Source organism: Pseudophryne corroboree, chromosome 12, assembly GCF_028390025.1.
Source record: "Pseudophryne corroboree isolate aPseCor3 chromosome 12, aPseCor3.hap2, whole genome shotgun sequence".
NCBI lineage: Eukaryota > Metazoa > Chordata > Amphibia > Anura > Myobatrachidae > Pseudophryne > Pseudophryne corroboree.
The window spans coordinates 20,882,764-20,900,564 of record NC_086455.1 but is presented as its reverse complement, the minus strand read 5'-3'; the positions used below and the strand labels follow the sequence as shown (position 1 = coordinate 20,900,564).

Genomic DNA, 17,801 nt, shown 5'->3' with positions numbered 1-17,801 from the left:
AGTACATACTGCTACTGCATCAGTGGCGTATATATAATGGGTGCAGTGTGTGCGGTGCCCACGGGGTCACACCCTGCACCCATTTTTTCATTACTCACCTCTCCGGAGTTCCTCACCGGCAGCAGCATATCGCCACAAATCAACGGGTAAATGGTGCGTTGGACATTTTCCTGGAGTTTTGCGCATGCGCAGTAAGGAAATCTCTGGGAAAATGCCCGCCATGCCATTTCTGTGGAGATTTCAGCATGCGCAACGGAGCCTGTGCCCTTCTAGTGCTCAGACTCCATTGCGCTGCCGGCGCCGGCTACAGAGTAGAGTGCCCGGATAGAGGAGGTTGCACACAGGCCTTTTCCTCTGTTAATACGCACCTGTAGTGCATGCATGGTAATATACCAAATGAATAACACTGTAGAGAATACACCAAGGTCCTGTGCAGTATAATGTAACGTATGTATAACTCAGGTGTACAGTCTGAATCCTGATCACTAAAGGATGAGGTGGGCCCCCAGTCAGCATCATTTCTTCTTGGTACACGTGAAGGGAAGTTGTATCAAACATCTTGGAAAGCTAACCACATATCTTCTGTGGATGTAGGCTTGCTCAGATCCTCCTGTCTCTTCATGTAATGCAGACAGATGATGTTGAGATCAGGGCTTTCTGGGGGCCATATCATCACCTCCAGGACTCCTTGTTCTTCTTTATGCTGAATATAGCGCTTAATGACATTCGTTGTATGTTTTGACGTTGTCCTGCTGTAGAATTATTTGGAGCCAATCAGATGCCTCCCTGATGGCATTGCATGATGGATAAGGACCTTCCTGTATTTCTCAGCATTGAAGGGGGGTTTCCCAGCGCTTCGGGAGTTGCTGGGCAGCCCCCAACCGCTTCCTGCACAGTGTGGTTGATGCACAAATGCAATTCTCATCCAATCACCGCCGCAGTGATAGTGTTCCCCCAACTTCCCTCAGCTCACGTGACACCCATGGGTGGCACTGGGACAGCAGAAAAGTGGCCGAAAAACCGGCCACAGTATTGTACTGTTAACATGTATTGCTTAGTTGTTTGCTCCCTGTACTGCGATATGGACCACATGTGGCACCATATAAATAATAATTATTATAATAATGATTATTATCAATATTATTAATTATTATTATTATTATTATTATTATTATTCTAATACATCAGTCAGAGTCATTCACAGTCACAGACCCAACCATGGGGGTAATTCCAAGTTGATCGCAGCAGGAAATTTTTTAGCAGTTGGGCAAAACCATGTGCACTGCAGGGGAGGCAGATATAACATGTGCAGAAAGAGTTAGATTTGGGTCAGTTATTTTAGTTCTGTGCAGGGTAAATACTGGCTGCTTTATTTTTACACTGCAATTTAGATTGCAGATTGAACACACCCCACCCAAATCTCTCTCTCTCTGCACGTTATATCTGCCTCCCCTGCAGTGCACATGGTTTTGCCTCTGCAACTACAACGGCGTGTGTTAATAAAGTTCTGTTGGAGGGTGGACAAAAAAAAACTATCGCTGGGGAAAGGTCCTCCGGCGAAGGGGATCTAGGTGCGGTACCATGGGAGCTGAGGAGGAGACGGGCGGAAGTGGTAGATCGCAGTGGCGGAAATGCAAGGGAAAAGGGCGGATGTGATGTGGCGGAAGTGGCAGGACGGCGCGAGGTGAAAGAAGATGGCGGCGGGGCCGATCTCCGAGCGGAATCAGGGTGAGATAGTGGGGGGACACCACGCTGTGTGCCGGGGGTGGGAGGCAGCAGGCTGCATGTGACGGCGGGTGTGTAGCCCACAACCAGGGGCTCTCTGTCCTCTCTGAAGATACAAGTCCCTGCATAGCCGTGCTACCTCTATAACAGGCTGCTGCCGCCCGAGTTCTCTTCCCCCTTATGTAGCTGAGGGGAACCGAGCGCTCCAGCCTGGAGTATGTGTCCCAGGTGTTGCCTGCGTCCCGTGCGTGAGGACTACAGCTCCCAGCATGCTCTGCATGACACTGATTCAGCAGTGATGCATACATGCGCCCCCAGTGCTGAGTCCATATAATAAATTGCTGTCCCTGTATCTCGCTCTATTATATAACTGGTATCTACCATCACTTACCAGCCTGGCGAGGTCCAGCGGTGCCTCCCTACTCCGCGTTTTCCTCTGCTGTGTGGTACTGTCCCTGTATCGCGCAATGATACTAATATGCCGCCGGTATCAACCATCACTTACCAGCCTGGCAAGGTCCTACCATCACTTACCAGCCTGGCGAGGTCCTACCATCACTTACCAGCCTTGTGAGGTCCAGCGGTGCCTCCCTCCTCTGCGGCGTCCTCTGCTGTGTGGTACTGTCCCTGTATCGCACAATGATACTAATATGCCGCCGGTATCTACCATCACTCACCAGCTTGGCGAGGTCCAGTGGCGCTGCCCTCTGCAGCGTCCTCTGCTGTGTGGTTACTGTCCTTGTATCTCACTTTGGTACTATTATACCGCCGGTATCTACCATCTCTCACCAGCCCGGTGATGTCCACTGTACATTGCATGGCATATACAATCCTTTTTAATATCTGAAACTGGTGCTGAAGAGGTTAGGCCTCCGCTGGTAAATTGAGCCTGCATTGTTGTACTGTGAATAGGCCCCTCTAGTGCCCTGTGCGATAACATAGCTGTGCCTGGCAGATAACTGGCACAATAGTGACACTTCCAGCCTTTCCTGCCACTAGGGATGGCCATTGAATGGTGTCGGCGTTGCCGCTATAGCAACTCTTCTTGCAATGTAATCATTTAACCATCGATGGCTAGGTGGTGTGCATAGGACACTGGAGGATTGCTAATGTGAGAAGGAGCTTCGCTATGGGCACTGGTTTCTGAGCTGAGCTGCTCCTGCTGTGTTTTCAGGCTTTTAAACTGCAGTTACTATTATTATAGTTGTCTTTCCTTGATTCACTGAGGGTAAGAGCCATTTGTGGCACTTTGGAAGGTTAGAGGGCCGCCCCTGCAGCGTATTCGGCTGTTGATACTGGTAATAAGCCCTATCTTTATCTTATAGGATTTCAATTGTAGAAGAAAAGTTTATATTTTGGCAATGTGATACCTGTGTAGTAACTTGTCCCTGTTCATCCCTAGATGCCACAGTCTACGTCGGAGGTCTGGATGAGAAAGTCAGCGAGCCGCTGCTGTGGGAGCTTTTCTTACAAGCCGGGCCCGTAGTGAACACACACATGCCCAAAGACAGGGTCACGGGGCAGCACCAAGGTGAGGAGAGTGCATTTGCTACCCTGAGACCCCCGCTACCTTCTAACATTGGGGTCGATTCAATTCACTGACAGTTGAATAGCAAACTCCCGGCGCTATTCAATACAGCGACGAGTGACCCTCAATTGTCGGGAATTCTTCTCTCATCCCCGGTGGATGAGAGAAGAAACCCGACAAAAGTGCTGCCGCACGGCCGACGCGAGGCTGATTCTGTCGGGAATCAGCCTCGCGCCGGGGAGTTAAGTCGGAGAATGCCCGTTCTCCCGACAAAACAACCTGTTTAGTCAGGGAGAAACGGGCCATCGCCGACTTAACTGGAGCTGAATTGAATAGCGGCGGGAGCTAATTCCCGGCGCTATTCATCTGTTGCCGAATTGAATTGACCCCATTGTCCTTTTATTCAGGAGCCTCCAGGCATGTGTCCAGTCTGGGCCTTAATATCCCTGTCTAAATATTTGTGGTCATGGGTGCCCTCTAATATTTCTCCACTCGTTGTCTTAGTGCCTAAATGGGAAATGCATCAGACCTTCTAAAAAGAAAAAGTGGAGTAGTTGCCCGTAGCAACCAATCACCTACTACCTATCATTTATCTAGCACTGTCTATGGAATCACAGAAGCTATGACCAATTTTCCACTTTATCTCGTTCCATGGTTTGATACATCTCCCCCATAAAAGACGATGCAAAACTATAAACCTTTAATAAAAATGACGTGATTTTTGCATTTCATAGCTTTTACATAGTTGAAGGTAACTATATTTTATTATCTGTTCGATAGTTGATTATTGCAATCATTAATAGCACTACACAAACAGAATGGGATGCACAAAGAGCCTGTTCCCTAGAGTTTATCATGGAAGAATGGTCATTCTTTGTGACGGTAACAGGATTTCTCCGATATCCCAGGCGCATTGGGATTGTAGATGAATTTGGAGCATTTGCTATATTAATGTCACTTATCACCTCTTTTGATCCGGCGCAGCTTTTGCTCCGCAGCCTCTCCCATATTCTTTAAATTAGAACTACAGCATGTTATAAACTTAAGTGCCGGATGCCTCAGCTGGTAAATCCGTCCGGCCGGCCGGCCTCCAGGGTACCGGTTCAGTGGAGTAACTGGACCCTTGCTCTGGAACCACATCCGAAGCAGAGTTGGCTACAATTGTTACCATATAAAAATGTGGGTATGGGTCATTAGGTCAACCAGTATTGGTCGACAGTGACTAGGTCGACATGGAAAAAGGTTGACGTGAGTTTTTTTATTACTTTTTTTGGTATTGTGTTCTTCTTAAAGTGACGGGGAACCCCAATTAGATCACTGTGTCCCCTCGCCATGCTTCGGGCAAGGTTCCTCGCTCCGCTACTGCTGCGCTTGGCACAGGTTACTATTCCTAATCGTAGCGCATGTCGACCTTTTCCCGTGTCGGCCTAATGCATGTCGACCAATAGTGGTCAACCTAATGACTGTCGACCTAAGCGTGGTTCGACCTAATGACCGTATCCCTGAAAATGTTTTGGTGCTGGACAGCGGAATTGGAATGCGTTTACACCAGGTTTATGTCACATATTTAAAGCTCCTGATATAACCAGTTATTTTGTTTGCAACAAAGGCATTTGCTATAAGGCTTCAATTAATTATTGAAAATTTCCCTAATACATCACAAGCCCCTTCCCGTCTCCCCTTTACTAGAAGAAAAATAAAACACTTACTTAAACATAATTGCTGAATCTATGCCCGAGTGAGAGAGAGATCGTTAGTCTGTCAGTGGAGAGCTGGAAACCTCTAATTGCAGGGCGGTTCTCATCAGCCGCTGGTTACACCTGCCTGCGACCACACACACAGTACAGCTTTCTCAGGCTGGCTGCACACTGACTGATATATTTTTACAGCCGACATACAATATATCGCTAGTGCATCAGCAGGTGTGCAGGATGTTGTTCGACGTATCAGGTCGGCCCTGCAGCACAGTCGATGACGGTATATCTTGCAGATGTCGGTACTTTTGGCTGTGTGTACGGGCGTCCCACTGACGTCCCGTTTTTGGGCCACAGGAACTGCCGACAATGACATCACAACTAGGCGGCAGATTGAAATGTCCAACCAGTTGAGATGACTGGCTAAACATCGCGCGCCTGATTGGTCAGTGTGCATAGCTACCAAATCAGTCGGCAGGACGGCCGGTTGGCCGCTCAGGGGTGTACCCGGCATCGGGTCTTTTGTGTCCCGGCCTGCATGTTTTCACAATTGCTCGACCACTCTTTCTTTACTCTTACCTGCGTTGTAATGCCCCCGTCCTGCAATGGCATAATGGAGGAAATCTGCACGTGTCCTGGCCCTGTGCAGGGAGACATCTTTCCGTTTACATTGGCTCAACTTGTGCCAGTCTAGATATGTATTGCAAGGTGGGTTTTATCATCAAAACATGGCACCACATGTATGGAGTAAAGGCAAGTCTGGTCTGTTTCCGATCACCGCCTGACGGCCTGGTCTGTTTCCGATCACCGCCTGACGGCCTGGTCTGTTTCCGATCACCGCCTGATGTTTGGCCAGCGTGTGGTCTCCATGTTTAATTAAAGTTATGATTATAATAAGGGACTGACCATGTTGCTTCCCTCCCCAGGTTATGGCTTTGTGGAGTTCCTCAGTGAGGAAGATGCAGACTATGCTATTAAGATTATGAACATGATAAAGCTGTATGGGAAGCCCATCAGAGTAAATAAAGCCTCAGCACACAACAAGAACTTGGATGTCGGAGCAAATATATTCATTGGGAACCTGGACCCTGAGATTGATGAGAAGCTTTTGTACGACACCTTCAGCGCATTCGGAGTGATCTTACAAACCCCCAAGATCATGCGAGATCCAGACACGGGGAACTCCAAGGGCTATGCTTTCATCAACTTTGCCAGCTTCGATGCGTCTGACGCAGCCATCGAGGCCATGAACGGACAGTATTTATGTAACAGGCCGATCACCGTGTCCTACGCCTTTAAGAAGGACTCCAAGGGTGAAAGGCACGGGTCCGCAGCAGAGAGGTTGCTGGCCGCGCAGAACCCACTATCCCAGGCCGACAGGCCTCACCAGCTTTTTGCAGACGCCCCTCCGCCTCCCAGCGTGCCCGCTGTCATCACCTCCTTAACCAGCGCGGTTGCTGCAGGTGAGTAGATGTTTATGCTCCTGGTTATACGTTGAACTAGACGATGTCCGAGGCACAGTCTAGCTATGGCTTCCATACGCCAGCTGGTGCAAGTGAAAACAATGGGTCCTCTTGGGTGGAAATGGGAAATGAAAACTTATCAGTGTCGCTTGTATTGGGTATATATTGTTACTGGGGATAGAAGGGTCAGTACTCCATAATAGGCAATATCTAATTGTGGTATATGATCTCATTAATCAGTTTAATTAGTAATCAGTTAAAAGCATGGAAACTGGGTAGTATAGGTTGCCTTCTTTTATACCATAGAAGTGTGGTGGAGTGTGTGCGTTTTGTGTTAATAAAGTTGTCCGTAACGCTTGGACACGCATGCTACTTCAACTGATGTGGGACAAATGGTCCGTTTGTTGCGGCGTGTGGTCACAAGCCACATGACTCCGGGACAGGTCCAGCAGGAAGTGGCTGTCTGTCATCCAGTCTGGGCACTTGGCGCTTGTTAGACATGACCATTGTGCCTAGCCTGAATGGCAGCATCTTACTGTGGGTGTTCTGCTTAGGAAGGGTGGGTGTGTGTATTAGTGACTGGCTTCTGCAGTTAAAAGGACAGTCGTCTCACAAGCCCCTCATCCATTTGATTTAAGCTGAAAAGAAATCTTCTGTTATTGATCCATCACAGGGCCTAATTCAGACTGGATCGTTGCAGCCATCACAGTCTGATGCCCTTTGCGCTGCGCGTGCGCACCCCGGGAGCCCAGCGAGATGCTAAAAGCATCTCAGGGCTACGATCGCCTCTGCCTAATTGACAGGCAGAGGTGGGGCAGGAGGGGGCGTGCCAACGGCGTTAGAAGGCCGCTGGCAGGGCACGGTCCCGACAACGCAGGCGTGTCAGGACCGTTTTGGGGGCGGGCCGCAGCCACTGCGACCCGGGACGTGCCGGGTAGCCACCTGCCAGCGCAGCTAGGCTGCGCAGGCAGAGAGCTACTCGCTGGGTGCAAAAGCATAGCCGCCATGTGATGCTTTTGCACCTGTGCGGGAGGGGGGTGGGAGCAGAGCCCGCATGTCAGAGTAACTGATTGTAGTTCTGAATTACCCCCAAAGTCCTTCTCCGTCTGTGCATCACAAAAACAGATAATGAAAGCACTGGTGATGGGACCCAGCAGCCTTATCTAAGAGAATTACTCGTCCTCTGCACTTACTGCTGTTGTGGAGCCAGAAATTCACAGTGACTTGTAGCCCCATGTGGGCATGTAGCAGTGAGGTGAGGATACATGTAACTAGATAGGATTATCCTATTTGTCGTGCAGTGAGTAATGCAAGGAGTGGAGTGTCTGACATGATATATTGGTGTAGGTGAGACCCGATCCCTGTCTATAACTGTGTACGGAGCATTGTGGGTAGGGGGTTTGTCGGACAATGGGCCGTATTACAAGTAGGGTGTACCTGTATAGCGCAGGGGGTGTTCAGTGCTTATCCACTCCGTGCACTGCTGCTGCTTATAAATCTGTTGTTTCTCTTTACAGGCATGCCTACCTTTCCTCCAGTCCCTCCACCCGGTGCATTACCGCCTGGGATGCCCCCCAACATGCCTCCACCTCCGATGTCTCCAGTCACTGCAGCTGGACAGGCCGCTTCAGGTGCCGGCCATCCACAAGTGCCGCTTCCTTTCCAGTCTGGTGCTATGCATCCTGGTGAGTAATACTGGCAGACACTGATCGGGAGATGGGCTGTGTTGTACAGGGCAGGCTCAGATGTACTGATACAACTTCTGTGTGGCAGCATAAGACCCAACATGCCACACATACTATAAAGGACAGTAATTAGGAGAAGTGTGCTCTCATGATCGGTGGCGCAGAGTCGGGCTCATCCACTTCTGTACTTCTGGCCATTGAAGCGCGCATACCCTGGGTGGTTTAAGTCGCCCAGCACTAGAAGCTGTCTAATCCCCCAATCCAAGTATCCGCTATCCCAGGTGTGGGCCCTCATCAAATCTCCAGCCACCCAGAGTCACTAGTGCCGTACAGGCATAATAACAGCGGTGTCAGTAGTGCCGTACAGGCATAATAACAGCGGGGTCGGTCGTGGCGTACAGGCATAATAACAGCGGTGTCGGTAGTGCCGTACAGGCATAATAACAGCAGTGTCGGTAGTGGCGTACAGCATAATAACAGCGGGGTCGGTAGTGGCGTACAGGCATAATAACAGCGGTGTCGGTAGTGGCGTACAGGCATAACAACAGCGGGGTCGGTAGTGCCGTACAGGCATAATAACAGCGGTGTCGGTAGTGCCGTACAGGCATAATAACAGCGGTGTCGGTAGTGGCGTACAGGCATAATAACAGCGGGGTCGGTAGTGCCGTACAGGCATAATAACAGCAGTGTCGGTAGTGGCGTACAGGCATAATAACAGCGGTGTCAGTAGTGCCGTACAGGCTTAATAACAGCGGTGTCAGTAGTGCCGTACAGGCATAACAACAGCGGGGTCGGTAGTGGCGTACAGGCATAATAACAGCGGGGTCGGTCGTGGCGTACAGGCATAATAACAGCGGTGTCGGTAGTGGCGTACAGGCATAATAACAGCGGGGTCGGTAGTGGCGTAGAGGCATAATAACAGCGGGGTCGGTAGTGGCGTACAGGCATAATAACAGCGGGGTCGGTAGTGCCGTACAGGCATAATAACAGCGAAAAACAAACAATTCAATGTAAAAAGTTTCAAACAGACAGTTTATGGGAAAATACATTTAAACAAGTGAGTGTCTGGCAAAAGCAATAGCCCTCAATGGAAAGGGCGGACAGAAAGGATTAGGGTAACGGACTGTGAGAAAGGAGTAATGGTGTAAGGAGAGAAGCGGAGGGTGGAAGGCCCTGCTTGTGAGAGTGTACAAACCAGCGTAGTTAAGGTATAACTGGGAAGAGATGAGAGAGGGCAGAGAGATAAGCGTGTGAAGAGGGCTGTCCTCCCTGGTGACTGATGCTATGTGTGCTCTGTGTATCACCCTGTATGCGTTTCCCCCGGTGACTGATGCTGTGTGTGCTCTGTGTATCACCCTGTATGCGTTTCCCCCGGTGACTGATGCTGTGTGTGCTCTGTGTATCACCCTGTATGTGTTTCCCCCGGTGACTGATGCTGTGTGTGCTCTGTGTATCACCCTGTATGTGTTTCCCCCGGTGACTAATGCTGTGTGTGCTCTGTGTATCACCCTGTATGTGTCTCCCCCGGTGACTGATGCTGTGTGTGCTCTGTGTATCACCCTGTATGTGTCTCCCCCGGTGACTGATGCTGTGTGTGCTCTGTGTATCACCCTGTATGTGTTTCCCCCGGTGACTGATGCTGTGTGTGCTCTGTGTATCACTCTGTATGTGTTTCCCCCGGTGACTGATGCTGTGTGTGCTCTGTGTATCACCCTGTATGTGTCTCCCCCGGTGACTGATGCTGTGTGTGCTCTGTGTATCACCCTGTATGTGTTTCCCCCGGTGACTGATGCTGTGTGCGCTCTGTGTATCACCCTGTATGTGTTTCCCCCGGTGACTGATGCTGTGTGTGCTCTGTGTATCACCCTGTATGTGTTTCCCCCGGTGACTGATGCTGTGTGCGCTCTGTGTATCACCCTGTATGTGTCTCCCCCGGTGACTGATGCTGTGTGTGCTCTGTGTATCACCCTGTATGTGTTTCCCCCGGTGACTGATGCTGTGTGTGCTCTGTGTATCACCCTGTATGTGTTTCCCCTGGTGACTGATGCTGTGTGTGCTCTGTGTATCACCCTGTATGTGTTTCCCCTGGTGACTGATGCTGTGTGTGCTCTGTGTATCACCCTGTATGTGTTTCCCCCGGTGACTGATGCTGTGTGTGCTCTGTGTATCACCCTGTATGTGTCCTCCCTGGTGACTGACTCTGTGTGTGCTCTGTGTATCACCCTGTATGTGTCTCCCCCGGTGACTGATGCTGTGTGTGCTCTGTGTATCACCCTGTATGTGTCCTCCCTGGTGACTGACTCTGTGTGTGCTCTGTGTATCACCCTGTATGTGTTTCCCCCGGTGACTGATGCTGTGTGTGCTCTGTGTATCACCCTGTATGTGTCCTCCCTGGTGACTGACTCTGTGTGTGCTCTGTGTATCACCCTGTATGTGTCTCCCCCGGTGACTGACGCTGTGTGTGCTCTGTGTATCACCCTGTATGTGTTTCCCCTGGTGACTGATGCTGTGTGTGCTCTGTGTATCACCCTGTATGTGTCTCCCCCGGTGACTGACGCTGTGTGTGCTCTGTGTAACACCCTGTATGTGTCTCCCCCGGTGACTGACGCTGTGTGTGCTCTGTGTATCACCCTGTATGTGTTTCCCCTGGTGACTGATGCTGTGTGTGCTCTGTGTATCACCCTGTATGTGTCTCCCCCGGTGACTGATGCTGTGTGTGCTCTGTGTATCACCCTGTATGTGTCTCCCCCGGTGACTGATGCTGTGTGTGCTCTGTGTATCACCCTGTATGTGTTTCCCCCGGTGACTGATGCTGTGTGTGCTCTGTGTATCACCCTGTATGTGTTTCCCCCGGTGACTGATGCTGTGTGTGCTCTGTGTATCACCCTGTATGTGTCTCCCCTGGTGACTGATGCTGTGTGTGCTCTGTGTATCACCCTGTATGTGTTTCCCCTGGTGACTGACGCTGTGTGTGCTCTGTGTATCACCCTGTATGTGTCTCCCCCGGTGACTGATGCTGTGTGTGCTCTGTGTATCACCCTGTATGTGTTTCCCCCGGTGACTGATGCTGTGTGTGCTCTGTGTATCACCCTGTATGTGTTTCCCCCGGTGACTGATGCTGTGTGTGCTCTGTGTATCACCCTGTATGTGTTTCCCCCGGTGACTGATGCTGTGTGCGCTCTGTGTATCACCCTGTATGTGTTTCCCCCGGTGACTGATGCTGTGTGTGCTCTGTGTATCACCCTGTATGTGTTTCCCCTGGTGACTGATGCTGTGTGTGCTCTGTGTATCACCCTGTATGTGTTTCCCCCGGTGACTGATGCTGTGTGTGCTCTGTGTAACACCCTGTATGTGTTTCCCCCGGTGACTGATGCTGTGTGTGCTCTGTGTATCACCCTGTATGTGTTTCCCCCGGTGACTGACACTCTGTGTGCTCTGTGTATCACCCTGTATGTGTTTTCCCCGGTGACTGACACTCTGTGTGCGTTGTGTATCACCCTGTATGTGCTGCTGCGGTTTCCCCCGGTGACTGACACTCTGTGTGCTCTGTGTATCACCCTGTATGTGTTTCCCCCGGTGACTGATGCTGTGTGTACTTTGTGTATCACCCTGTATGTGTTTCCCCCGGTGACTTAACACTTTGCATTCCCACAGGTTTGCAAATGCAGGTTCCACATCACGCCCTGGGACCTTCACCGAATCAGATGGTGGCACGTCCACACGGTATGACCCATTCAGGCCCCCCTCCGATGGGCATGCCACCGAGAGGGCCACCGTTCGGAGCAATGGGTAGGTTACATGATGCCATTTGGCTGTTTCTGAGGATTCTTGTGTAAGTGATGTGGGGTCATTTATTACGTTTGTGTCCATTATTAAGATTTGTGCTTGGTACAGCTGTCTATCTATAAAGTGCCGCACACTTCTGATGGTAGGCTTCCTTAGCGGATGTATTGGCTGTATTATTAGCTCTGTGCCCCAGAAATTGTGCTGCTTTCTCACATGTTCATCACTTCTGCCCTAGGACATCCGGCTATGCCTCCTGGAATGCGACCACCACCTCTGATGCCACCACACGGATACAACGGCCCGCCAAGGCCTCCACCCTATGGTTACCAACGTGGCCCCCTCCCACCTCCACGCCCCGCCCCTCCACGTCCCCCAGCACCCATGAGGCTACCAATGACACAGTGAGCAGCATAAATTTCCCATCACAGCACACCATGCCATATTTCTGTGTAGTGCGGCCCCACGGAATCTGCACACCTGCCGGGAAGCCTCTAGAGTTTTGTACGGTTTGGAAATGTGTAGATATAAAGACATTTTTCTTATTTTATTTTTTACATCTCCAAATGAGCGTGACCATTAAAGAAGCGGAGTCATGCCGTAAAATCCCCATTGCGACCAGCTCCGCAAACGTAACGGCAATTCCACTTCTGTTCCATGCGTTCATTTCTCTAAAGACTGTCAGACGTGCAAAGCTGCTGCAGGATATTTACAAACAACTTTTTTTTTTTTAATATCTGTTATGTTTTACGTAAGACGTCTTTGTAAATGGTAGATTGCAATAAATGACCAAAACGTCGCGCCTGTCAGTGTTTTACATGAGTACACGTGGTCCGCGACAGGTATCAACCTAAAGGAAACAAAACTTTACCGAATAATGCTCCTAAGTAAATGTAGACTCCAAAATTTCCACACGGCAAAACATGTAGTTTAATATGGTATTTACATTGGTTTGGCAGTGGAGTGTAAGCTATTGTTCTCTGTTACCAGCTGTGATTGCAAGTAGCGGCATACTGGGATTTCATAGAGTGAACTGGTGAGAAAACGAATCTTCCATCATGATGGTATACAGATGGAGCCCTGTTCATCTATCCCTTTAATAGGCTCACTGAGGCAGTGCTGTCAGACTTAACGTATATACTCGAGTATAAGCCGACTTTTTCAGCACTTTTTTTTTGTGCTGAAAAAGCCCCCTCGGCTTATACTCGAGTCATGTCGGTGGCAGTGCAGTGGGAAGGAGGGACACTGAGGGCACAGCGCGCGCCTCCTGCATCTCCGGCGGCAGCGGCGGGTCTATTAAAGGATGTACCCGTTCGTAAGCTTTGATTGGCTCACGAACCGGCACTTCATTTAACAGACCCGCCGGAGACGCAGGAGGGACACGAGAGGAGCGCGCTGTGCCCTCCGTGTCCCTCCTTCACAAGACAGCGCAGGAGTGGCGGAAGGTAAGTAACTGGCACTGTGGGGGGGCGCATATCTGGCACTGTGGGGGGCGCATATCTGGCACTGTGGGGGGCGCATATCTGGCACTGTGGGGGGGCGCATATCTGGCACTGTGGGGGGCGCATATCTGGCACTGTGGGGGGCGCATACCACAGTGCGCATATCTGGCACTGTGGGGGGGTGCATATCTGGCACTGTGGGGGGGCGCATATCTGGCACTGTGGGGGGGCGCATATCTGGCACTGTGGGGGGGCGCATATCTGGCACTGTGGGGGGGCGCATATCTGGCACTGTGGGGGGGCGCATATCTGGCACTGTGGGGGGGCGCATATCTGGCACGGTGGGGGGGCGCATATCTGGCACGGTGGGGGGGCGCATATCTGGCACGGTGGGGGGGGCGCATATCTGGCACGGTGGGGGGGGGGGCGCATATCTGGCACGGTGGGGGGGCGCATATCTGGCACTGTGGGGGGCGCATGTCTGGCAGTGTGAGGGGTCATAACTGGCACTGTAGGGGTCATAACTGGCACTGTGGGGGAATATCTGGCACTGTGGGGGCATATCTGGCACTGTGGGGGCATATCTGGCAGTATGAGGGCATATCTGGCACTGTGGGGGCATATCTGGCAGTGTAAGGGCATATCTGGCACTGTGGGGGCATATCTGGCACTGTGGGGGCATATCTGGCACTGTGGGGGTCATATCTGGCACTGTGGGGGAATATCTGGCAGTATGAGGGCTGTGTACGGGTAGAGCTGCATTTCCCACCCTAGGCTTATACTCGAGTCAATACGTTTTCCCAGGTTTTTGTGGTAAAATTAGGTGCCTCGGCTTATATTCGGGTCGATTTATACTCTAGTATATACGGTAATCCCCTGCTGTATTGTTCTCTTGTATTGTATTGCAGCTGAGAACAATAGATGAAAGGCTTATGCTAATAAGCCTTGGTGCACCTAGGCGCAGCAGAGAAGGCTAGATGAGCAAGGCTCCATCTGTATACACACAGTGGCATCCCGTCTGCCGGTGTACCGGCAATGAGTAGCCTTGTGGGCCTGCTGCGCTCGCCACGCTTCTGTCCCGGTGGCGAGCTATTGTCGCCACAGGTTCTATTGCCACTCGGTTGGTGACGTGGACCCACCAACCAAGTAGAAATCACGGGCAGGTGTCGGCATTCCGACTGCCGGTAATATGTCAGGATCCCGACAGCCTGGCGGTGTAACTGCATCCCGCATAATAGACTTTGGTAAACCAGTGCCCCCTGGTGGCCAAACCACCCTGTTTGCAATATATGGCTATTTTTTTGGACAAAGCTTCTTGGAGATGGGACAATGTCCAGCAAAAACAGCTCTATAAAAAAAAAAAAAATAACAAAGTAGAACTTTTAGGAAATCCAATGTGAAAACTCCCTTTAACAATTTGGTAAAATTAGTAATCTAAACCCAGGAAAACTTTCTTGCTTTTTATGGAGACTGGTGGACCATTATGCAAATCCCTGATAAACAGTGATGTATAATCTGTCTGACGGATTAAATGTGTCTTATAATGATGCTCTCTGGGTAGAATGAGTAATCTGTGTCGGTATTTTAGAGTGGGATCTATTCTCTTGGTGGGATGACTTTGGTTTTTCTTGTTTTTTTTTTTCTCCCATCTTCTCTCTGAAATTGCCAGTTGAAACCTCAGAAACACACAGTTCCTGTATCTTTATAGCCAACAATGCCGCCAGCTGTAAACCCTGCGCACCAGGCCTATTCACGCTCGTGGGTGTCCACGATACCCGTAGAGTGGGAATAGATCCTGTGGCGAGCGCAGCAAGCCCGCAAGGGCACTCTTTGTGCCCGTCCCACTGCCGGGCGCCTCATACTGAATCCGTAACAGCTTTACACTTTAGTCAGCGACCATAGACCCAATCAGTGCACTCCATAATTTCCAGATGTCACTTAGGAAGTTGCTGAGCGCTGACCTACAGTATACTGCAATGCAGCCACAGTGTGTTTTTGAGATTTCAGTTGGAGTTTTCTGGCGGAAGTCCTATTTCAAGTTTCATGTGTTATTGCAGTAAGTTGTAGCACTAAATGTAATTGGGCAGTTTTTTTGGGTGGTTGCCATTTACAATCTATTTCATAAATGCTAATTTCTGAACATTTGTATATTAACATTACACACTTAAACGATATACTCTGCAGCGCTTTACAATTCAGAACAAACAGTAATAAAACAAGAATAAAAACTGGATAGGGCTAGCTTACTCCCAGTACTGCGTAATTGCTCTTATGACACATTGGCCACTAGGTGGCACTTGTGTATTGAAATATTTTATGATATCTGTACAGTATGTCAGCTCCCACAGACATGCGTTACTGAGCATGCCTAGAAAATCAATAAATCTTACTTTAATTAAAGGGGTCAAAGCAGCGTTGGTAATAAAATGAGAGTAGATGGGAAAGTTACCCCTCAGTATATGGTGCAAATGCACCTGGTTTAGGCTAGTCGCTGTCAGCATGTGTTTGCACCGGAATGTAGTCACGTTGCCAACGGTCAGGATACCGACGCCAGAATCCTGATCGCTTGGAATGCCGACAGCCTGAGTGCCGACTTACAGGGACTATTCACACAGGTGTCCACGACAAGGGGCATGGTTGCGCTCGCCCCCCTGCTAGCATTCTGGCGGCCGGGATCCCAGCGTTGGTATGCTGACCGCCAGGATACCATACCCAACGCGTTTGCACCTCCCTGGTAAAAGGCATATGTGCGTGTTTTCAGGGCTGCGTGAACTGCACTTGTGTAAAGACCTGTCTATTGTACTCGTATGTTAGGTATTTCCTTCCCCATCCCGCCTCTCCAGTCTCGCGCATTGTGAGTGCCAATAATGGGAGTCATTCCGAGTTGATCGCTCGCTAGCTTTGAGAAGCTGTGCAAACACATAGTCGCTGCCCACGAGGGAGTGTATTTTCGCTTTGCAAGTGTGCAAACGCGTGTGCAGGCTAGCGTGACGAAAACGTTTTTTGCAGTTTCTGAGTAGCTGTAGACTTAGCCCTTGCGATTACTTCAGTCTTTTTGGTCCCGGAATTGACGTCGGACACCCACCCTGCAAACGCTTGGACACGCCTGCGTTTTTCCGAACACTCCCTGAAAACGGTCAGTTGCCACCCACAAACGCCTTCTTCCTGTCAATCTCCTTGCGATCGGCTGTGCGAATGGATTCTTCATTAAATCCATCGCCCAGCAACGATCCGCTTTGTACTCGTATGACGCGCCTGCGCGTTGCGGTGCATATGCATGCGCAGTAGTAACCTGTTTGCTGCGGAAAATGGCAGCGAGCAACTCGGAATGACCCCCTCAATGCAACTATAATACTGTATAGCTCAGGCGCATTCAGTGCAGACCCCAGGCACCCTCTGCCGCCTAGATAATGTTTTCAGGGGATCTTTAATCATGCTCGGGTGAATTAATCTATTTTAGATGAATTAATATATATTGATGGGTGAGTAATTATCCCACCTGTTTCTAGAGACCGAAATCCTGGAATCGACGCTGGCAGTACGTAAGGGCTGGAGTTGAAACCCCTGCTATAGTTTATTAATTATACATAGACATCCAGAGCTCATTAAGAAGGGAAGCATTAATTGCGGCCTGCACTCTGAGATCTAGTTAGAGCAGTGTATTGGTTTTTCAGCTCTCTTGTTTTACTATTCTTAAGATATACTGCAAGGGACTTGCCTGAAAAGACTGTGCTACTTAAACTGGGCCTATCAGAAAGGAAGGGGTCTGCTAGACATCCTTGTATACTGGATGGGTCCTGTGTTCACAGTAAGCTGTACGTGACTATCCAGCAATAAAATGTAGACTCTATTACCGCACAGCCGTGGCCAAAAGTTGTGAGGATGACACAAGTATTGGTTTTCACAAAGTTTGTTGCTTCAGTGTTTTTTTTAGACCTTTTTGTCAGATGTTGCTATAGCATACTGAAATAAAATCACAAACATTTCATAAGTGTCAAAGGCTTTTACTGACAATTACATTGAGTTTATGCAGAGAGGCCATATTTGCAGTGTTGACCCTTTTTCAAGACCTCTGCAATTCGCCCTGGCATGCTGTCAATCAGCTTCTGGGCCACATACTGACTGATGGCCACCCATTCTTGCCTAATCAGTGCTGGGAAGTTGTCAGAATTTGTGGGTTTTTGTTTGTCCACCCGCCTCTTGAGGATTGACCACAAGTTCTCAATGGGATTAAGGTCTGGGGAGTTTCTTGACCATGGGCCCAAAATATCGATGTTTTGTTCCCCAAGCAACTTAGTTATCACTTTTGCCTCATGGCAAGGGGCTTTATCATGCTGGAAAAGGGCAGTGTTCCTCACCAAACTGGACGAGCGTTTTTCCATATGCCCCGAGCAATCTGAAAGGGGATTCATCAGAGAAAATGACTTTACCTTAGTACTCAGCAGTCCAATCCCTGTACCTTGTGAAGGATATCAGTCTGT

General features: G+C 49.8%; 1 protein-coding gene across 1 annotated transcript; it reads left to right on the top strand.

Moving 5' to 3' along the window:
- Positions 1–1,587: 1,587 nt before the first annotated feature.
- SF3B4 (splicing factor 3b subunit 4) lies at positions 1,588–12,677 on the top strand. The gene is made up of 6 exons (XM_063947170.1): positions 1,588–1,728; positions 3,128–3,256; positions 5,874–6,410; positions 7,928–8,095; positions 11,750–11,884; positions 12,117–12,677. Exons 1-6 carry the CDS (start codon positions 1,695–1,697, stop codon positions 12,284–12,286), a joined length of 1,173 nt encoding a protein of 390 aa, XP_063803240.1. The 5' UTR covers positions 1,588–1,694; the 3' UTR covers positions 12,287–12,677.
- The last annotated feature ends 5,124 nt before the right edge of the window (positions 12,678–17,801 follow it).

Excerpts from the sequence above, each read along its gene's own strand:
- SF3B4 (XM_063947170.1), top strand. The coding sequence starts at position 1,695 with ATGGCGGCGGGGCCGATCTCCGAGCGGAATCAGG. Across the intron at positions 1,729-3,127 it reads GATCTCCGAGCGGAATCAGG|ATGCCACAGTCTACGTCGGA; the intron begins GTGAGATAGTGG and ends GTTCATCCCTAG. Across the intron at positions 3,257-5,873 it reads GGTCACGGGGCAGCACCAAG|GTTATGGCTTTGTGGAGTTC; the intron begins GTGAGGAGAGTG and ends TTCCCTCCCCAG.